Source organism: Leuciscus leuciscus (genome assembly GCF_965113295.1).
Source record: "Leuciscus leuciscus genome assembly, chromosome: 17".
Lineage (NCBI taxonomy): Eukaryota > Metazoa > Chordata > Actinopteri > Cypriniformes > Leuciscidae > Leuciscus > Leuciscus leuciscus.
Window position 1 is genome coordinate 35,872,262 of NC_138741.1, and position 18,808 is coordinate 35,891,069.

The window sequence follows — 18,808 nt, forward strand, 5'->3', positions numbered from 1 at the left end:
TAGAATAAGTTGACATGTAGTTGCAAAGTTACTTATAGTCGACAGAATGTTCAAAAGGGACCATCAAAATAAAGTGTTACCGTTACTTTAGTTGGTTCAACTTTCTATTTTCAATGACAAATCAGCCATTGAAAATAGAAATAGAAACTAAGCCATTACTTCTTTATTAAAAGCCTATTCTGACCTGTGAGAGAGTGTTCAGATGAAGTGGACGGACGTCTATCATCTGGGTTCTGCTTCGCCCTCGTCCCGTGAGCCTGACCTGTGGACACAGAAAACTCAGAAAACAGAGATGTTAATGATCCGGGAAGATCCTGGCTCTGTGTCTGGGTCGGGTGCGGATTGAGGTTGTTGAACCTGGACAAACCCTGTTGGTTTGGGCTCTCCAATACATCGACACTGTTCGAGTCTCGGCTGCTCAGACTCAACGAATCTCTACATCTCCACTCAACATGGATCTCAGAGAGGAACAAACCTGAGGATGACGAGAATGACTGGTGAAATACTCCAACACATTCGAGGAGCATACAAATATATATATACATTTTAAAAATATATATTTATACTAAAGAATTTTGCTTATAGTTTCTGTAATTAGCAAAGAACATCTGTGTTATATAGGGATAAATTGTAATAATGTTAATCAAGCTGACTAAATTACACGACTGTGCAGCAGTTCACACTCACAATAAAAATATAAGATAATTGAAAACAAAGACAAGCTCATTATACAAAGGAAATAATATTACAGATCTAGACAAATTGAGTTGCTTATAGTTAAAAGAATCTCATGAACGATCATTTAGGCTACATGTATTTTTCACATTTTTGGTCACAAAATTATTATTTTTATGACATGAGTCAGTTTTGATGACTTTTCAATATTGATCAAATGTTAGAATATTAATAATGAAAAATGAGAAGGGCTACGCCAAAATGTGTAACATTTATGTAGTCTACAAATGAATACAAAAGCCCCGACATAGAGTTTTGACGCAGCTTTAATCTCCCTTTTGGTTATCTCAATACTTAATTGACGGCAGAACACGACGTTACATGCTCGTAGTTTCTTTTGCGTGATACAGGGTGCGCCACATTTGCGTGTGATATTGAAGAGTGCGCGCCGCAAGCACACGGCTGACACGACAAGAAGTTCGTTTTTCTGAGTTTTACTGACATATAGCCTGACAACATCTCTTCTGACAGAGGACTGTGCGGCGGTGCTGACTGCGTTATTTATTTAAAAAAATGTATTGCTGTGAGACTGTTTGCTTTTACGCGCAAATCCTGGAGATATTCTAGGACAGGCTGAAATCACTCACGAGGTGCGTCTCTGTGTGAGACAGATTTCAACAATCACCAGTCAGAGACAGCAGCAAAGCCGAAGCACGATGAAATATGGCAACTTATGATTTCGGGGGTTTACATAGGCTATTGTCCGGTTTCATATTTGTCAGTCAACTTTTCAAAACACATTCAGGGCTGAAGCCCCGGCAAAATCGGCTGACGCCGTGTCTGGGGGGGGGGGGGATTATGGTGTGGGGTTGTTTTACAGGGGTTGGGCTTGGCCCCTTAGTTCCAGTGGAAGGAACTCCTAATACTTCATTATAAGAAAACATTTTGGACAATAAGTGTCAAACAATGAAGTTAAATCTTTCTCATGCTATTATTAAGAGATTTTTTTTTTCCATCATTTTTGTTATGTCACACCATAAGACACATTTACAGTACAGTTCAGTAAAAATGTAACAAAAAGAAAAACAGAAAGAATTCTCAACCATCAGACTTCACTACATAAATATATGGGTTTTTAAAATGGTGTTTAACAAAACAAACAAACAAAACATTTAAATGCATATTTGAGGAGCCAACAGGAGTAGAGAAGGAAAAATGAAGACTAACACCAGAAACATCAGGCTGAAATGGCCATGAATCAGGGTGGTAATAACTGGAGACTCACCATCTGTCGGCTCGGACTCGAGCGCATCTGTGCCGGCTAGCGGCTCTACGCTGGGTGTGTATAGATGAGCCCGTGATTTCTGCTCAGCCTCAAGAGGAAACACTTTGGTTTTGAGGGTTTGGAAGGAACGTTTCACAGCCTTACATCCTCTCCAGAGGAAGTTCTTCCCTTTTGTCTTTTTTTCTGCAAACAACAAATATTGATAGAAACATCTGTTTTATTAGCACAGATTACAGCTCAATGATTCACTAGTTCATGTTCCAAGAACACTAGAGAAATGGGCTCGTTGCAAATGGGCGCCATGTTGGATTTCTGATCTAGCGAGTTTGTGCAGACGCCAGTGCAGAGAGCCAGAGAAACCAGAGAATGATCTTTAATAGTTGTTTATAGATTATGATACATCACTTAAAATAATACTAAGATCTATATTACTATTCCATGAGTAAATGACATTTAAATGCATGCATGTTTAAATCATGTGAATGAAATACACTTTCATTAAATACACTTTGTACATGAAGAGTAAATTGACTCATGGTGCATGAACATACGCATGTGTGATTCCCCGACCAATTATGCCTACTGTAAATATACAAATATGCAAATATAACTACATTTAAAAATAAACTATAGCACAGAAATACATAAAATAAAAATAAAATATCCATTTAAAGAATCTTAAAAAACTTCAGTCTTTTGATTTCTGATCTTCTGCAAATCAAAGTTACTTTACGTGATGTCAGAGTATGAGAATTATATTATGCTGGTCAATTATGAACAATAGGTAAAATTGAACTGCTAGCAAAAAATGAAGCAAATTTGGTGGGGCCGAGGGGCCGCTGCTGCAAATATGTGGGTGGCTCGTCCCCTAACAGATCTCACTCCAAACTCTTGATACAACTTGAGAGCTCTGTATAAACCTCTAATAAACTACTCAATAATGAGTGTGTGATGTGAACGAGTGTGAACTCTGTGACTGAAATGAGCACAGCATGATCACAAATCAATCGTGCTGCCTTATGCGTCTCAGAAATCAGAGCTTTATCAATAACAGCCGATCAAATAAAATACTTGAAAATACTACATACTGCACATTTTCTACTTTTCTTTTGACAAGAGCCTAATCTCAACTATAAGCTACTGAATCACACACATTCACACTACTTGATGTGTCTATTTAAACTTTTTAAACCACTATATGATACACAAATGAGTGTGAACTCAGTGTGAAATCAGAGCTATCAACTCAAGAGTAAGCTACTATCAACTAAGACACTACATCATACACATTTTCTACTGTTTGATATGTGCATTTAAATATAAAAAAAGTTGTACAATATGATACGCGAATGAGTGCAAACTATAGGCTATGAATGAAACCAACCAGCCGCGCTGCCGTCTCTCTGTGCGTCTCTCAGAAATCGCTTGTCAAGAGCCTAATCTCAACTATAAGCTACTGAATCACACACATTCACACTACTTGATGTGTCTATTTAAATGTTTTAAACCTTGTACTATACAGTATGATAGTATATGTTTGGTGTCGCAGTCTCTCCCAGAGCTGGAAAACGTTACAGCCTATTCGTTATAATTTGTTTTTTTTTATTTAACATGTATTATTGTTTTAAGTGGAAGATATTTTATATTTTGTTATAATTACAATAAAAATGTTATCATGTTATAATTAAAAAAATGTTTTACAAATTATACAAGGCATATTTGTTAAAACTATGACAGGAACCCAAACACATCCATGCCCAGGGCACAACCATGACATAATCCGTTCCTACACTACATAAACACTATATGAAAATAAGTGTCTAACAATGAAAATAAATATCTCTCATGCTATTTGTATTAGGAGTATTATTTTTCTTAGTTTTTGTTATGTCACACCATAAGACACATTTACAGTACAGTTCAGTAAAAATGTAACAAAAAGAAAAACAGAAAGAATTCTCAACCATCAGAATACACTACATAAATATATGGGTTTTTCAAATGGTGTTTAACAAAACAAACAAACAAAACATTTAAATGCATATTTGAGGAGCCAACAGGAGTAGAGAAGGAAAAATGAAGACTAACACCAGAAACATCAGGCTGAAATGGCCATGAATCAGGGTGGTAATAACTGGAGACTCACCATCTGTGCCGGCTAGCGGCTCTACGCTGGGTGTGTATAGATGAGCCCGTGATTTGAGGGTTTGGAAGGAACGTTTCACAGCCTTACATCCTCTCCAGAGGAAGTTCTTCCCTTTTGTCTTTTTTTCTGCAAACAACAAATATTGATTAGAAACATCTGTTTTATTAGCACAGATTACAGCTCAATGATTCACTAGTTCATGTTCCAAGAACACTAGAGAAATGGGCTCGTTGCAAATGGCCACCATGTTGGATTTCTGATCTAGCGAGTTTGTGCAGATGCAAAAAATCTGCGAAATTGCCCTTAAAAAATGTTGAAGTACAGCTTAATTTTGTCTATTTAACTGAACATGACTTTAAAGTCCTGACTTGTATTATCTTAGAGCTATTTCCATATGGACATTTCTTTGTTGTGTCACAGTCACTTCTGGCAGATTAAAGGATATTTTATGATTGTAACCTTAAAGTGGCTTTGAAACTATATGTATTGTGAAAAGTACTAGATCTATGGTTTTACTATGGTAAAACTGTATCCATGTTGTTATTTTTTTGTTCATACCATGGTTCAACTTAGTTTAATATTGCAGTAAACCTAAAGTAAAAGTATGGTAACGTTAATCATAACTATAGTAACCATACGTTTTTTGTAGTTACGGTTTTATTACAACAATCATAGATAAACCATAATTGTTGTAGTAAAACCATGGTTCATTGTGTTAGTTTCTATGGTTTTACAGCAAATACTGTGGTAAAAAGATGGCTAACCAGCGCCGCTGGTCGTATGCTGCTGGGACAATATAACAATGATGTTTTCTAGAGCACCATCTTCTCTATATTGTAAAAAACATTCTTCATCTCTAGCAAAGTTTCAAATATAAGCATCCTGTGCTCCGAGAGCCCATTACAAGCCCAGTAATGCTGATATGCTGTGCCATACAAGTCCTACCATTGAAGTCGGATTCATTATGTGTTAGTTCTGATGTGTATTTACTCCGTACCTTTTGTGTGGTCCTGCCAAGCGGCTGTCCGGTCCTTCGCCTCCAGGGACAAGCTGTCCAGCTTCAATAGGAACTTTGGAGACATAATATTTATATATAACTTTACTGAACTACAGTTATGACCACCTGAGCTGAAGATTCCGTCAAGTAACTCAATTTATATCGTAAATATATTAAATGACACCGTATTCTGTCAGATTCTGAATCTCAACGAGCTGTGTAGACACTATTTTACTGTTGTTTAAAGCGGTAGATTGCGTTTGTAACACTTTCATCTGTTAGTGAGTCTGAGTCTGATAATCCCTGCTGAACTGAACTCAGTCTGTGACGTCATATGGAACTCGACTGTGACGTCACATCTGCTGCTCTGCAGCGGTCAAACACGCATATTTAACCCTTGTGCATTGTTCAAATTCACCAGGCACGTGCAGAGGGGGGGAGGGGGGGGCGTTGGGTGCTCGAGCACCTGCCCTTTTGCCCCTTGGTGCCCAAAGTGCCCTTTTGTCAAGGCAAAATTTCCTCTCCTTTTTTTGTAATTAAAGGCCCTTTTGTGGATGCCTGCCCAATCTAACTATTAGTAAAATTAATGAATAATAATTTAGCCGTAAATAAAATGACCCACATGATGACCTTTCACCTGACGAACTCAACCGGGACGATTCCTCTCGCTGCAGTGCACGCGCATTTTTAAAATTCGCGCGGCTACGCGCACTACCACAGGATATCTTCAACTCTGCGGCTGCTGGTAAGTGGTGTTTCATTTTTAGCGAAGTGCTTATGATGTTTGTTTACTTATTATTGTTATTTTACAAGAACGACGTGAAGAGAGCATGCAGAAATGTTGTTTACATTGCTGTCTGTGTGTAGGCTGTAGAAGTTACGTTAGCTTGCTGTTTAGGGAGAAAAGTTTCACGGGTGTCGAGGGTCTGGTCTTTTTATGTTATTTGTACTTTAAACTATTATTATTACAATATTTATTTAAAAAACGTAGAGTGCCTTAAAAATGATCACTACACTGGTAAGGCTTACCAGTATCTTATGTTTTGTGTGCAGCAGCCTCTGTGAACATCTCCCCTAACAGCCTGGGCAGAATCTGCAGCTTTACAGCAGGTCAGTGAGCTAGTGAGCCAGTTCCAAACACTGTCAGCTATCTTTACATCTTGTCATGGTCACATAAAAATGGTTTAATCAGCTAATATATCTCCTATATGTTTGTTTTAATGTCTACAGTCTCAGATCAACTCCAGCAGTATCATCATCATCATCATCATCATCATCATCAGCAGCAGTAACAACAACAACAGCAAAGGCAGCAAACTCATTTAAGGACTTTAGTAAGAATTTACCAGAAACAGGTATCACATTAATGTTAAAAATATTGTAAAGTATTAATTGCTGTATTTTTTTCTGTTTGCTTTGTTTTTATTTTCATTGTATAAATGTAACTCTTGTATTTTTGTAAATCAGTTTATGCCATGAAAATAGCCACAGATGCTGACATGGCATTAAATAAAACTATACTGTACTGAACGAAACGTGGGCCACGTTGATTTTGTCCTACACAGTTTACTATAACAGTTGTTCTTTATTATTCTGTAGGCTAGAACAGAGAAGGAAAAGCCATCAGGTTGGGGCAACTTAAGATACTTCAGTTTCTAATCCCAGAGTTATTAATATGTACACATAATTATTAATTTTTTTTTTACTTTTAAACTTAAAATTAGTCTTTTCTGTTCTGTTTCTTTTTCAAAACTGCATCAATGCATTTGCTGCCGTATCGATACAGAATCATCCATATTGATATATTGCTGTATTGATATTTTGAGCACAGCCCTATTTAAAGCCTTGTTCCATGTGCCCCCTTTTATACTTTGAGCACCTGCCCCTCCAGAGGTCTCTGCACGGCCCTGAAATTCACTACCCTTTCATTATGTTCGTGGCTGAAAACAGCCACTACTTTAAACTGCTGTAAAAAGGTATCAGATTTGTATTTATTTATTTTTTTTTCTATTATTTTTTTTATAAATCTATTAATCAACCTCAGTCAACGGCGTGTGTATCATAGCCGTGGTCTTATGGAGCTTATAATATGACAATATGATTTGAATTTGAATTGTGTCAATTATTTGATTTATTTACAAGACGTGTAATCTAACAAATTTGAATTGTAGGCTATGTGGTATTTTAAATAGTTCTGAATTTGATTTCCTTAAACGAATTTATTTCGTTTTTTACATTTATTAGACATATATTTTCAAACAGCTATTTTTTTGTTCTGAATTCTTTGACTGCAAATTCATATTCAGTTTTTAAAAATACAGATTCAAGTTTTCAAGATGAAGAAGAAATTCAGAACTTCAAATTCAGTTTTCTAAAATTCAAACCGCGGAAAATTCAGATCTTACAGAAAGTAGGTCAGGTCACAGGTCATCCACAGGGAAGAGTAAAGGATCTCAGAAAAGTCGAACAGAGCATTTTGGCTGCACTGCAGTAGTTTTCTACCGCAAACGCGGTGGTAGTTCAAGAGAATCCGTGTATCTTTCGTTCAGTCGTTTTTATTTTATTTAATATTAAGAGTAGAAAAATGAGAAATCAGCTTGAGTATTAGATTTCTAATATTCTAGTAATAATAGTCCTCTGCTGCTGCAGTTGCACGGAGCTTACAAAATTTAACGCGTGTATTGCAACTAGGCTACATTTCATTTTCTCATCAAACAAATAACGAATGGCTCGACACAACAGAAGAGCCTAGACAGGGCTTTCTCTCTGTGTAGATATAAAGTAACCTACGCTTTGCATCAGCTGGGTATGGCAGGGTAAATGACGGCTGTCATAGCCTGCATAGTCGCCCGGTAAGTTAAAAAAAGAAAAGAAATTAAGATATAAATCAATATAATTATTTATATTTTTGTGTATGAACAAGTAGCAACACAGAAGGGTGATCCATGGATTTCAAATAGATGGAGGAATGATAAGACAGCACACCTTTCCAGATCTGTTTTAAGAACACTTCATCTGGAAATCTGTGTAAGGGTCCGTTCATACAGAACGCGCTTTTTCATTGCTTTTCTAGGCATACGCGCACTAGACGGACGTTGCGCTCGCTCTTCTGCAGCGTCTCGGCGTTCTAAAAACGCGGCGCTCAATTGAAAAGAAGTTCAGCTTTTAAAAACACGCCTCAAGACCTTGCGTTTTCCCCCATTCCACTGCCCACTTATGTGTAAATGTCCCCAAAGTCATAAACATCTTAAAGGTGATTTCTGTATTGATATCTTCCAGATGAACCTGCACATCAAATATCCTAGAAGCAAAATACGTTATATTAACACATACCCATATATTTTATGAAGATGTTACACTTAAACTTGACGAATAAATTTAATATTCCAACTTTAATCTGATAGTTTTGTAAATTCATGTAACAATTTCCATTGGTGTGCACAAGCAGGCGTCCTTCGTTACCATGGTAACCGTCCTGCTTCTGCATTCCACTTTCACACCTTATCGTGCGCATGGAAAAGTATGGAAGATATAGGCCTACTGATGATGTTATTTAATGATACTACAGATTGCACTTAGTTGACTTCATTCTACTGTTTTGCAGAGCGTGCCATGTTTGCTGTGATGCATTTTTTTATTTTTTTTCAGAGTTATACACGAGGTAAAACAATGGATACAAATATTTCACATATACTATTCTAAATGATTCCAAAGCATCATAAGATATTAGGAACATTAAAGGTATACATTCATATCAATGAATTTAAAGAACATTGATTCACACATTAATGAAAAGAAAAGATAAAAAAATATATATAATATAACATAACAGAAAGGGGTTATATGTGTATAATTAAAACGAAGAGGTGAAGATGTCCATAGTTCTGGTTGCTTTGCGGTTTGAAAGTCCTTTCAGTGTTTCAAAATAAATCTTCATGTCAGCCCTAAAATGGAAAATGTTGGGTATCCTTTCAGACCATTTACATTTATGATCTCCAATTAATATTTCCAAAGTGTTCATTCCAAAAGTATTTATTTTGAGGTGTAGCAGGGCAGTGAATCAAGCATCTGAAGAATTTATTATTACATTTACTATCTTTTATATCAATACCGTTTATCAAAACCTGTTTTTTATCCATTGATTGCTTATGTGGTTCACTACTACCTCTCAAGAGTCTCAAAAAACCTACTGGAATTGGATCAAAAACAATACTATATTCTCGTGGAGTTATTGGAATCCCACATATGTTTAAAAACTCTGTATATGTAAGTAAGTAACCCTCGTTATTAATCAGTTGTGAGACCATTAGAATATCATTTTTAATCCAATTGTCGTAGAAGATCGATTTATTCTTATATTTAACCATTTTATTATTCCAGATTAACTGCTTGTGGGGGGAGAAGTTATGTTTGTATATAAGAAGCCAACATAAAAGAGCCTGTCTATGAAAATTGGATAGCTGAATAGAGCTTGTTAACCTCAAAGTCACATTTTAAAAGGAACTCTATACCACCAACTTTTTCAAAAATAAGATTTGGAATAATATACCATAGTTTATCAGTATGCTTAATATAATGTTTAATCCAGTTTAACTTGAAAATTGTATTAGAAGTACCAAAATCAAGCACATTTAAACCTCCTTGATTATAAGAATTACATAATATATTTTTATTTAAATAGTGTGACTTGTTTTTCCATATAAAGTTGAATAAGGTTGAATCAATTTTTTTAATAAAAGATTTTGGCACATCTAACACTTTTGCAGGATAGACTAAACGAGACAGCCCCTCAGTTTTGGACAAAAGAACTCTACCTTTGAGTGATAAATCCCCCATGAGCCACATATCAAATCTCTTTTTCGTTTTCACCATAAGGGGTTGGAAATTAGATTGCACTCTGTCTGATTGATTTTTACAGATATTGATACCAAGGTTCGTAACTTCCTCCCTAACTGGAATACCTTCAAATTCAGTTAAGGGAATATCATTGTTTTTAAGTGGAAAAAGAGTACATTTTTTAACATTTAAAGATAAACCTGAAGCTTTAGAAAATACATTGAGACACTCTATAACTTTTTTAACCTGTGATTTGTCTTTTAAAAAAATAGCTGTATCATCAGCTAGCTGACAACATTTCATTTCTTTTTCCATAATTTTGATGCCTTGAAACGAATCGTAATGTATACATAGAGCCATGGTTTGCATGACCAACAGAAATAGGAACGGACTGCATAAAACCAGACTGACTGTCATCTATTATTGTATCTAAGCACAACTTTATTCTTTGCGCAAAAATATGAGCCAACAATTTTGCATCATTATTAATTAAGGTTATAGGCCTCCAGTTGTCAAGAAGCAAGCAATCCTTATTGGGTTTAGGTAATAATGTAATTTAGCCTTGACACATAGTCGGGGGAAGCCTACAGGTTTCTATAGCCTCCTTAAAAACTAATAATAAGAATTCAGAAATGTAATCTTGAAATGCTTTATAAAATTCACCTGTTAGGCCATCATTCCCTGGGGATTTATTATCTTTTAGCTTATAATGTTCTTTTTAAGTTCTTCTAGGGATATGTCTTGATCACAAATGTCCTTCTGAGTTTCATCAATACCTTGAGCCACACTTTTTATACATGAGAGGAAAAATGAGCTCTGACAACTGTTGTGTTCGGAATATCGTTTTTTATAAAAATCTTCCACAAAATTTGACATTTTTGAGGAGTTTTCAGAGATCTGATCATTAATTCTAAGTTTATAAATACTGTTAACACTAACATTTCTTTTTTCTAAATTATGAAAATATTTTGTATTCCTTTCACCATGTTCTATCCATTTTCGCCTAGAACGAATAAAGGCTCCCTGTGCCAAATTTTGATAGATATTGTCCAATTCAGCTTGTAATTCAAATAAAGTATTGATGTCAGCTTGTGATTGCTCATTTTTTTCATAGATATAAATTATTCCCTTGAGTATTCTATCTTGTCTCAATCTTTTTTCCTTAGATAATTCTTTTGCCCTTTCAATGGCCATATTACGGATCTGAAATTTTGTATATTCCCAATGTTTGCCATATATTTTGTCTTTTTTTGCTTCTATCAAATTTTCATTTATGATTTTTTTGGCTTTTTCTTTGAAGATTTTATCACTCAAAAGTGTATTATTTAATTTCCAATAATTTGGTTTATATTTTATTGATTGACCCCTTATACATAATACTAAAGTAATCATATTATGATCAGAAAATACTGAGGGTTCTATTTTGGTTTCTTCCACACTGTCTAGTAACTCATTTGAAATAAGCCAGAAGTCAATCCTGGATCTCTTAGATAAATCTTTGTTATTCCAAGTGAACTGGATTTGCTGTGGATTTTTTAATCTCCATATGTCACAACAGTTTAAATGCATACATAGATTATTAAACTCTCCATAATTGCCTCTTAAGGATCTTTGAGGTTGACAGTCTATGATGGGGTCACTTATGCAGTTCCAGTCACCTCCCAAAATTAATTTAGCGTTGATGAAGGAATTTAATAAGGCATTTATTTGTTCATCAAATTCTACAAAAAGGTCTGTGTTTCTATGACTATTATTATGACCATATATATTACCCAAAATGAAAATATTCTCCATAAATTCAATAACTACAATAACCCATCTTCCTAAATCATGAACAACATTTTTAAGGATTTTTCCCTGAAAGGAGCCCTTTAATATGGCAACGCCAGCAGATTTACTGTTTGCCATCCAGATATTGTCTCCCCACTGATTTTTCCAGAAATTAAAATCTGAAGCTAAAGAATGTGTTTCTTGAAGAAAATAAAAATCTGCCTTGAAAGTTTTACAAAATAAAAATACAGCTTTCCTCTTAGTCTGTTCTCGTATACCCCTCACATTAAGCGAATAAAATGACAAAGACAAATTGAAAAGTAGAACAAGTTAACTAAAACAAACAAAAACAAAAAACCTTGAGTTTTAAGTGTAACAAAAAGGGAAAATGATTTTCTTCACCTTTTGAATACTGATTAGAATGAGCAAACTTGGGATTACAAATCTGACCTTTTAACAGTTAAACATTAAATATAACAGCACATCACTAGATGTATTTTAGAATACAACTGAACTTCTCAACGAAAGTCCATGGGCAACTTTGCTTTTAGATCACATCAGAGGTTTTAGCTTTGGCTTTAGCTCCGACGAAGAAGGCTCTCTTCCCTTGCTTCCGTGCCTCTTCAATCTGTGGCCACAGTTTAGTGCGAGTCTCTTTATCTTTCGTGGTCAAGTCTTCGCCGAATTTTATCTTCTTTATTTTGAGAAATTCCGAATTCTTCGCGCATTTCCATACCTTTTCTTTGGTCGATCTTGATGTAAATCTTGTTATCACCGGTCGAGTTTTACCATCCTCTCTCCTCCCGATCCTGTGGCTTACATCAATTTGGGAGCGAAGATCCTCTTCTGGGTCTTGAATGACTGCCTTACAGATGTCAATCACACGCTGTTTAACATCTTCTCCTTCCTGCTCTGGCAAGCCATACAGCCTCAAGTTCCATCTTCTGTGATAGCGTTCCATGTCATTCAATCTGTCTTCCAGGCCTGTAATTCTCTTCTGATGGTCATCACTTATATTTTTAACCGTTTTTATTTCTGTTTTCATGTCTTGAACTTCGTTGAAGAGAAACTCTGATGATTCCTTTAAAGCTTCGATGGTGTCCGCATTTTTCTTTATCAGGCCTGCAAGATTGTCCGCGTTCTCTTTTATTTTTTCAGCTACAAGCCTCACGATGTTATCTTGCAGTTCGGAGAGTGTAGGTTCAACTTTACCTTTTTTTGCGACTGGAGTGCACGGAGCTGATAGCCTGACGTCGTCATACTCAGATTCTAGTCAGAATGTGAATCTGATACTGCTCCATTGAGCTTTGATTATGGGGCGTGTTTCAACCGAACCAGGAAGGAAAATGCCTCTGCACTCAATTGGATAGACCTATAACCAATCAGAGCAACGGAGTAAGTGATGTATGTTTTTCATTCATGTTTCCGATCGACAAATGCCTTGATCGTGGTTCTCTGTTCCTCTTTTAAAATGAATGCGCTGTCGATATCTTCTATAACAGAATTTATAGAATTTATTCTATCTGACTTATTTGTAAGTGTGAACTCGTGAAATAACAATTCTCCAGCGGCAGTCATCTGTGTTGTAAACGAATTCAACCCAAGCGCTCGTTGGTGACGTGGATGATTACGTTACGTTGCTCATCTGTCCATCATCGTATAAAGCCCGCCCTAACAATTTGATTGGTCCGAACAATTTTTGTTCGGGCATAATAGTGGTGCGTTCAAGTCATCTCGTATAGATCGTATTTACGAGTTGAATGCACATGAACGCCACCACAATGTCGTAAATACCAGTGGGGAGCTCGGGATTTTCTTTAAGCCCCGATCTGTACGAGTTGGGGGCGTGTCAGTGAGAAGCATGGCGGAATCAATGAATGCAACGTCTGTAGTTGAGCAAAGTGATAGTAAAATATAGCCTATCACTTACAGGTTTAGCAGTGACATTGTAAGGCTTTTTCATTTATAACAAAGTAAGCTCTCTGCACAAAATATGATATAGCCTACTTGTAATATAACAATTAACTAATTATATAATGATACAGTTAATTTACATTGGCCTCATAAGTTAATTAAAAACATAAAAAGAAAAACACACCCGATGCGCATTCTTTGTTCTTCATTTTCTAAGCAGAGTTAACAAAACTTGCTATATTTTCGTGTTATTCATTAAAAGAAGGTACACCACCATCTTGCTCCGACGAAACTGACTTGAACGCACCTCACGTCGTCAACACGACTTCCCACCTCGTACGTACGAAATTCCCAGGAGGACTTGAACGCACCATAGCTCCTCAACGGAATGAGTACAGACCGAACTTCCCGACCAAAAAATGTTGTGGGCGGGGCTAAGTTCGGCTGGCATCCAGGCTACGGAGCTGACTCAGGAAGAGGGACAACTCCTCCCTCTGAATTAGTGTAGGTATGTATATCACCTGCTTTGACAACTTCCATAACATCCTCATTCACATCTCTGTTCTCGGTGGTGAATGAAAGCGTCTTTGTTTGTCTTTTTACCTTGATCTCTTTTCTTTCTTTCTTTTACAACTGTGCTAGATAGTTTGTTTAAATCAAAACTCACGCTTGAAAAAGGAATCAAAATCGTCCTCTTATTAAGACCACAATATAAATATATATTTCCAGTTGTTTGCACTGATCGAATTTAACGTTTAAGGTGAGAAAATCATTTATCTTTCCTTAGCCTTGTATATTGCCAACTGTCTCGGCCGCCATCTTGCGCGCCCCCGCTGTGATGCATTTACAGGGCTTTGACCAGAGGAAGTCGCTAGTGCGGAGCGTCTATTGTCTGCTCCGCTGCTTTGCGCATGCGTAGAAGTGCGAGAAAATAAGTCATTATTACGACAAAGTCTCTCATTATTATGAGATGTTAAGTCATTATTTCGAGAAAGTTTCTCATTATTATGAGATGTTAAGTCATTATTTCGAGAAAGTTTCGAAAGCTTTAATCAGCTTTAGTGATTGGTCAGATCGGTACCGGTAGGCGGGAGATCACGAAAACAAGATGGCGCCAGTGGGCGGAGCTTCAAGCAACACTTATTATACAATATTATACAATACTAATTATTTAAGTATTTTTGCCTGTAATTTATTAATTGTGCATTAAATATAGGATTAATTGTGCATTAAATATATGACAAATAAATAAATAAAATCCCGCTTTATATTATGATAAGAATAACGTAGTCATTCGTCACGGTCATTTCCTGTTTGGACTGGACAGAAACTCTGCACCTGAGAAGACATCTGTGGACCTGATGAAGGCAACTGTTATCCAAAAGGTAAGTTATAATGTTGTTTAATTCCTTCTCTAATAGCATGTGGGTCCGGTTGGCTTGTTTGTGCATGTTCTGTATGCTCTTCGCTGCTCGTTTTACAGCTAGAAAGCAGCTAGCGCGTGATGCTAACGGTGCTAGCGGACCTAACGTTATAGTGATTCTGTTTACAGACTTTTTTTTATTTTGTGATCTCATGTTTGAAAGAGTTTCAAAATATATTGTTAGATCAGTGTTATAGAAGGCAATATAGGAGGGTTTCTTTTGAGTTATTCGTGTCTTATGAATATAAAATTTCGCCAAAATGATAAAAAGATTAATTATATAATTTTGTTTTTCAGAAAAAAAGGTGTTTTGGAAACAAAGTAAAATGTCATGAGGGTTTACAGACTGACATGAGGGAATCAGCGATGCTTGTTATTTTAAACTCGTTTTCGATTGCACTATATTTGTAACTGCTACCTTTTCTGATCGCATAAAATAGTCTAGCCATCATAATAACGCGTTGTTGTCATGACTACAGTATGTGAAGGGGAGGGTGTTTCACCCAGTACAGTATCCTGATATGCTACTGTTAATATTACTACAGTTCTGCTTGCTTTAAACACATTAAGACACAAATATGTGCTCTACTCCTGACTATAATAACATATACTCTGAATATTATTAGAACTGTCAGTCTGATTCAGTCTTATTAATACTGTCACTATTATTGCATATCATTTATCAATTGTGAATGAAATCTATGAATGAATAGTTATCATCAATTAACATATTCCTTAAATATCATATAATAAAGTATGACCATACCATAATTGATCAATTTATTTAAAACAAGCTTTTTGAATAATATGTCAAATGAAATGCAATGGTCATGATGATTAATGAGGGTCTTTTTCTATGAGCGCAGACACATGAGATGATGGCTGAAGTGAGTCAGTGAAGGAGAAGATCAAGATCTGGAGGAGGACAGACACCGATGAGCTCCAGGGCAGATTCAGCAATCATTATAAAGGTGAGTTCAGTGTTTCCATGCTTAAGTGACACTGTTTAATAAAGCAGATACATTATGTGTTATTTACAGTGATGATTTTACTTGTTTTATTATTAAAGGTAATATTAAAGGTTAAAAATTACCCAAGGTAATAGACTTGCACGGTATTGCAATTTTTTTATTTTTTTTTCTGCAATAAATAATGCAATATGAAAAACAATTTCACCAAATGACTTGAATTTGGAAATAATTAATCATTCTAGAATGATTGGTGTGATTTTGTAGGGGTTTGCATCTGCATAGAAAATAATAAATTGCAAGCAGAGATAAAAAAAATGAACAAAGATGTGAAATAAACAATGCCTCATTATATTCCAGGTAAGTCTAACAGCATTTAGCTACAGAAATTGAGTAATCAACTGTAAAATAACACGGCAGAGTCTTTACATAGCCTGACTTCACAGAGGCCTATACTGCAATGTCACTACCACAGATAGGTATGAATGATCATAAAGCAATACATTGTGCAGCCCTACAAGTTAATGTTCATGGCTTTAATGCATCACATTACATGCATGTTTATTACAGTGTGTCAGGTTGTGTGTGTCTTACACCTGTTTTATGAGGACATCATTATAAGAGCATGTTCCTGATGTTTAACTTGACAGGAGAATCTCAGTGTGTTGTGTAAGTTTGACAGAATCCTGGTCTATGAGGACACTAGTTTTACCTGGACACACATAATGGAATATTAGGATCGATACTGATAACCCATAATTCACAGCTCATTGTGGCTAATACCAATATCAAAAACTATTTGTGCTTGTTAGATTAAATATAATCATTGAAGAAGTTGGTAGAAAATAGCAACCTCTGTTGAAATTGGCTTTCAATAAGTAATACTAAAATTAGTATTTATTTGTCTTTTTTATATTTTTATACTACTTTTTTTTCAGATGATAACTGAGAAGAATCCGATGAAACCTGAACAAGATACAGCAACTCTAAAGGTATCCAAGAAGTTAATGTAATAACTGAGTTATTCCTTAAAGAAATTACCAGTGTTCCTCAGAAACAGATTATTTGCCACAGTTATCAGTCACTGAATTATGATTGTGTGTGTAAGAAGTGAGTCACGATCACTTACTGTACATCTAGCACAGGCGCAATGTCTCATATCACTCTCATACATACACACACTTGAACTCAGTGCCGTCCAAATGTATCTAGTTACCAGTGTCCCAGTAAAGCTAGTGTCCTCGTAGACCAGGATTCTGTCAAACTTACACAACACACTGAGATTCTCCTGTCAAGTCAAACATCAGGAACATGCTCTTATGATGTCCTTATGATGTCCTCATAAAACGGTGTCCTCATAAACTGGTGTAAAGCTACACACAACCTGACACACTGTAATGAAAACACATGTAATGTGATGCATAAAAGCCGTGAACATTACCTTGTGGTAACATTTAAATATTGAAATGATGATTTGAAAACTTGAACTATTTTGTAATCTTGTAGGTCTATATTATCTCAAATCAGTATTTCATGTGCAAATATTTAGTGATAGATAGCTGTGTATCAGGACCCTTATTATCCTGTCTGTGTTTATTTTGTATTAATTACTGACTGACTGACTGACTGACTGTACATTATCCCTTATATATTCCATTTATTATGCTTTTTTAAAACTCTTAGGTGAAGTGTTTCTGTATGTAACGCTTAATTTCATATTCTCAGATGAGCCATAAGAGCCAGTTGTCATCAGGCAGTGATTGTGCTGCTCTTACTGTGGGACTAGACAAGGTAAGTGAGAGTTGTGCTGGAAAAGAACGAGCAAACGAAGCAGAGACATCTGTGAGATCTAGTGTTCACATATTTACACCACTGTTTCATGTCTAATGTGATGTTTTGTAGACTCTCTGTGAGGTTGAACCCTCCACTCTCGAAATGAAGAGTCCGTCCCCGTCCCAGTCAGAAGTCAGAGATGTACAGAAGGTATTGGTTTTTTGGTAATCAAATTCGGGATACAGCGATATGAACATTTGGGCCGATTTCGATAACTGATCATTCTTTATATTTGAAAGCCGATATCTGATATATTAGCCGATGAATCTAAATCCAAAATTTGATATACTTTGAAAGCCTGATTACAAAAATGAAACGCACATCATTTAAAGCCAATGTCCCAAACACTTCAACATAAATCAAACATATACAGTACAGTGGCCTAGTTTGAACCAGTGTAAGATTCCTTAACTTTTCAAATTAATTTTACATTCATATTTCCAACTTTCTTTATAAAAAAATGGCAACACTTTACAAAGAGGTTTCATCTTGTTAGTATTAGTTAACATGAACTAACAATGAATGAACAATACTTCTACAGGATTTACTTAACGTTTATCTTACTTAACGTTAATCTCAACATTTTCCAAGACATTTTAGGATCCAGTGTCTAACATGAACTCACATATTTTATTAACTCACATTAACAAAAGTTTTTTATCTCTGTTAGTTAATGTTAGTTAATGCAATAACATATGTATTGTGAAGTTTTACCAAAACATCTATTGCCTTATAGGGTCAAGAGTCCAACTAAAGCAAACGCTAACCACCATCATGGTGACTTAAAAATACACCTATTGTTTTCATTCAAACGGAAATGAAATAAAGTCAGTCTGGTTAGTAATAAGTGAAGCTGGTAATTCTGTTTGTGGAGTTGTTTAATCCTCCTCTGCTGAGATCTTCACAGATTTAATGTCTTCCTTTAGCTGTGGCTGAAGTCAGTTGTAGTTCTTGTGTTTCT

At 35.7% G+C, this 18,808-nt stretch overlaps 1 protein-coding gene and 1 long non-coding RNA gene across 3 annotated transcripts in view; one reads left to right on the top strand and one right to left on the bottom strand.

The window, feature by feature from the left end:
• Window positions 1-13: 13 nt before the first annotated feature.
• LOC309479840 lies at window positions 14-4,134 on the bottom strand. Its single transcript, XR_014199448.1, has 3 exons — window positions 4,107-4,134; window positions 1,961-2,143; window positions 14-475 (listed from the first exon to the last, which is right to left on the bottom strand). It is a non-coding gene; the product is annotated as an uncharacterized lncRNA (long non-coding RNA).
• A 10,054-nt stretch (window positions 4,135-14,188) lies between these two features.
• LOC309479461 (uncharacterized protein) overlaps window positions 14,189-18,808 on the top strand; it is a 227,363-nt gene continuing 222,743 nt past the window's right edge. The window contains exons 1-6 of one of the 2 annotated variants that reach the window (XM_082143627.1): window positions 14,189-14,383; window positions 14,904-15,008; window positions 15,913-16,017; window positions 16,953-17,006; window positions 17,740-17,805; window positions 17,917-17,997. In XM_082143627.1, the coding sequence (XP_081999753.1) occupies window positions 17,987-17,997 (11 nt within the window). In that variant the 5' untranslated portion in view covers window positions 14,189-14,383; window positions 14,904-15,008; window positions 15,913-16,017; ... (1 more) ...; window positions 17,740-17,805; window positions 17,917-17,986. Of the gene's footprint in view, window positions 14,384-14,556; window positions 15,009-15,912; window positions 16,018-16,952; window positions 17,007-17,739; window positions 17,806-17,916; window positions 17,998-18,808 lie in introns of those variants that run through there. The other variant, XM_082143626.1, reaches the window with a different exon arrangement.